Below are 4330 nucleotides of genomic sequence, written 5' to 3' on the forward strand. Positions count from 1 at the left end.
GTGTGTTCCATAATGTTTAGTGCTGCTTTTTGTGATGCCACGCCACCTTTCTGTGAGGCCACGTCCCCTTTTCATTGCGCGACTTCGCTGCGAAAGGGTCCCGCCTACTACTGGTGGGCCTGTGTGCTCAAAAATGCCAGGGCCTATTTCTGGTCCCAGTCCGGCCCTGCACCCAGTACATCATCACCAGTCCCCCTGCACAATCCCCTGGCAGCATCATCACCGGTCCCCCTCCCCCCCAGCATTATCCATCCCCAGTCTCCTCTGCCCCCCCACTACATCATCACCAGTCCCCCTGCACAATCCCCTGGCAGCATCATCACCGGTCCCCATCCTCCCCCAGCATTATCCATCCCCAGTCGTCAAACCCCCCCTCCCCCCCATGCAACATCCATCCCCAGTCTCCTCTGCCCCCCCACTACATCATCACCAGTCCCCCTGCACAATCCCCTGGCAGCATCATCACCGGTCCCCATCCCCCCCCCAGCATTATCCATCCCCAGTCGTCAAACCCCCCCTCCCCCCAAGGACCGAGGGCTACCTACGGGCACAAGATAGGTAAGTATCAGTATGTATGCGCTTTGTGTGTCAGTGTGCTTTTATTTAACTATTGGTTTTGTTGTGGAACTAAGAGTCCCAGCAAGCCCATTAATAGGCCGCATGCTGGAACTTGTGGTTCTACAAGTCCCAGTTTGCGTTCCAGGCTTGCTGGGACTCATAGTTCCGCAACAAAACCCAATGGTTTAATCTATTTTTTTACACTTTATCAGCCCGGTGGCCACCACACAGGGCCACCGGGGACAGCACCAGGCTTCAGCCTGGCCAGGTAAGTCCTGGAGGGGGGGGGAGGGCTTTATTGGGGTGTCCCTACTCCCCCAGGGCCCCTGGCCAGGCTGACCGGTCACAGGGATGAATGCTTTGACCAGGGGGGACTTGTATTATAAAGTCTCCCCCCCCGGCTGCGGCATTACCCTGCTGGTTGGTTGGGCCTGGGGCTGGTTCTTAAAATATGGGGGACCCCTAGTCATTTTGTCCCCTGTATTTTGGGAACCAGCCCTGGCCCTGGAGCCTGTGGCTGGTTTTAAAAAATACAGCGGGTCACTGTGCAAATTGTTCCCTGATTTTTTAATACCAGCCCCGGCTCTGTCAGCCTGGTGCTGGTTACGGCCGTGGGGGGGACCCCACGCCATTTTTTTCATTCATTTATTTATTTATTTTTCTATATTTACACTGAAGCCTGCACAGATCTGACTGATCCGTGCAGGCTGAGGCCAAATACAGCAGGAAAATGAAGTGTATTTTTCTGGCGTATTTGGCCGGCAATTAGCGGGTGTATCGCGCTAATTGCCGATAATTACCGGCCGTATTGAAATTAGCTAGAAATAGACACACCCCCTCTGCAAGTAAAAAACACCCTTTATTCAAATATACAGATAAGACAAAATCACATAGTGAAAATCTCATAGCACATCTCAAGCACAAAAGTGTAAATCTCAAGCTGATCTCACATAAGTAGAGAAAAAAAGGGAAAAGCAAAAATCTGATGAAACATCGAATCGAACATCGGCTTATGCAAATTAAGCTGCGCCCTCATTTTCGGCCGCGAATAGACGCTGTGCGCATGCGCACAGCGTCTATTCTGTGATATTGGGGGGACAACCAACTGCCCCCCCGCAGCGGGACACTGCCGGCCGCGGGAGGGACGCGGGCACATCCCCAAATATCGGGATGTTTTCGCATTTAGCGCGACTTTTGGTAGATATGATCTAGCGCACCAATACTGGAACAACTCCAGGCACATTGGTCACACAGGGGGAGGGGCTAAGCCATAAGCCATGTGCTGAATGTTCCCCCAATCAGATTCTCCTTCCTGTGATGTCACCAGTCTCTGGGTAGTTTTACTATGGTAATGTCTCCCAGCTCCTGACTCCCCCACATATAGTTACACACCCTCTCCCTACCCATAATGCAGCATGGAGGGGCTCAGTGAGGGTGGTGGTGTAGGTGTGTAAGTGTCTGATGGGGTCACACAGAGAATAAAAGGACATCTGTCCTGCCTCATAATCCAGGTATATCCTCAGGGCTGTTTCACACAGTACGGTTCCTGCCGCACGGTGAAATCCCGTACGGCCAGGGAGCCGTGCCGCACTCAGCAGTTGTGAATGGACACTATTGTGTCCATTCACACGGGACGGCCACGGCCCGGCCGCACGGCTGCAGCCGGATCCCCCCACTGGAAGGGACGGCTGCCGGGCTGTGGCCATCCCTGCCATTATAAAATTCTGAGTGCGGCGCGGCTCCCTGGCCGTACGGGATTTCACCGTGCGGCAGGAACCGTACTGTGTGAAACAGCCCTCACTCTGCCACAGGGGATATTACCAGGTAACCGGATCCCTGTCCTGTCATGTATCACTGAGTAATCACAGTTACACCTACACAGACACCAGGACTTGTTATTATGTCCAATGAGTGACTGCCATCCTCTCCTGTCTATACTGGGATAACACATCCCCACCCTGCACATCACTGACTTACTGACATCCACCTCCCAGTAATGTCGCCCTGAGGAGAATCCCCTGGTGCTGATTACCTGAGGATACTGCTGAAATCTCTCTGGTGTTACTGGGCGTCTCTGGTTTATATCTGACCTGGATGCAGATTTCCTGTCACCTGATATCTGTATATTATTACCAGCTGTGGCTGCATCCAGTAATAGGTCTGTAGGTTCCTGCACATAGATCCCTGTATTTATCCCTGTTATTACATCAGACTCTGTATTACCAGCTGTGGCTGCATCCAGTAATAGGTCTGTAGCTTCCTGCACATAGATCCCTGTATTTATCCCTGTTATTATATTAGATAATGTGTGTAATGTCCGGGAGATGAGACCCACACCCAGACCTCCTGCACCACGGACCTGGCTATCATGTCTCTCTGTGACCTCAGTGTCACACAAGTCCCCTGTGTCCGGTTCCTGTAAGAGAGTCACTGGGTCAGACATGTTACACAGCTCCTCAATGTGACTCATCTTCCCGGACAGCTCGTCCTTCTTTATTTCCAGCTTCTGGATCAGATCAGAGACTGAGAGTGAAACGCGCTGTTCCTGCCTGGAGATCTCACTCAGGACTCTCTTCTCCAGGTCTTCCAGCTGTCTCCTGATGTCTCTAAACAGGGCAGTGACTGTCTCTGTTACACCCGCTGCTTTTCCCTGATCCTCTCTCCTGCGCTCCTGCAGTCTCTGCACTCTATTCTCAGTCTCCACTCTCTTCCTGGTCAGTTTCTGCAGAACATCTCTCAGCTTCTCCTTCTTCTTCTCTGAGGCCTCATCCAGCATCTCCACCAGGTGTCCCCGATGTTCTCCATTGAGTCCCATACAGTACACACAGATACAGGCAGCATCCTCAGTGCAGTAATACTCCAGGACCTTCTTATGGACGGAGCATTTCCTGTTCCCCAGGGCAGTGGTGGGGTCACATAAGACGTGTTCTGCTGCCTTGCTGTGTACTCGCAGGTGATTATCACACAGATGAGCCTCACACAGCAGACAGGACTTAGCAGCAGGTACAGGAGCGTGAATACAGTAAGTGCAGCAGATCCCAGTCTCCTCCTGATCTGGCCGAGCAGACAGGAACCTCCCCACTATGTTACACAGAGGAATGTTCCGTATCAGTGCAGGACGCTCCTGACACTCTGCTCTGCACTCAGGACAGCTATAAACTCCAGCCCCCTCCTGTGTATCCAGCACACGATCAATACAGACCCGGCAGAAGTTGTGGCCACATCTCAGGGTTACAGGATCTGTATAAATGCTCAGGCAGATGGAACAGTCCAGCTCCTGTCTCAGATCAGCAGACGCCATCGCTGGCAGCAGAAGAGGGAAATGAAAGTGAAAGTCTCTGTCACTCAGATACCAGTGAGGTCACATTCTGCACACAGGGCGAGGCTGAGCTGTCACTCAGATACCAGTGGGGTCACATTCTGTACACAGGGGGAGGGGGAGCTGTCACTCAGATTATAGCTACAGGCTCAGTTACACTTATACCAAGTTTACACCAGAATCCCGGGTAGGACCCAGGATATTGAACACAGGAAATTGCCAGGGCGTGCCCTGCCTCAGACCCCATTTACACTGCAATTCAATCTGGATTATTCCTGGGTAATGCCCTTTTACACTGAAAAGGGATCCACCCTGCCTTTCCTTGCTACTGTCATTAAAAATGGCATTTTTGGGCTGTTTGAGATGAGATCACAAGAAAGGGAACAGGGAGGGGGTGGGGTCTGCTCCCAACATTGCTGCAAATATGGCAGACTGTTGCTGTAGTGTGGGATA

At 52.1% G+C, this 4330-nt stretch overlaps 1 protein-coding gene across 1 annotated transcript; it reads right to left on the reverse strand.

Annotated features, from left to right (window-relative positions):
• Window positions 1–2148: 2148 nt before the first annotated feature.
• On the reverse strand, window positions 2149–3865 carry LOC146058264 (E3 ubiquitin/ISG15 ligase TRIM25-like). Its single transcript, XM_083170478.1, has one exon. The coding sequence runs from the start codon at window positions 3857–3859 to the stop codon at window positions 2318–2320; it is 1542 nt and encodes a 513-aa protein (XP_083026604.1). The 5' UTR covers window positions 3860–3865; the 3' UTR covers window positions 2149–2317.
• Window positions 3866–4330: the final 465 nt, after the last annotated feature.

This window comes from Crinia signifera, chromosome 2 (assembly GCF_055691185.1).
Source record: "Crinia signifera chromosome 2, ASM5569118v1, whole genome shotgun sequence".
Classification (NCBI taxonomy): domain Eukaryota; kingdom Metazoa; phylum Chordata; class Amphibia; order Anura; family Myobatrachidae; genus Crinia; species Crinia signifera.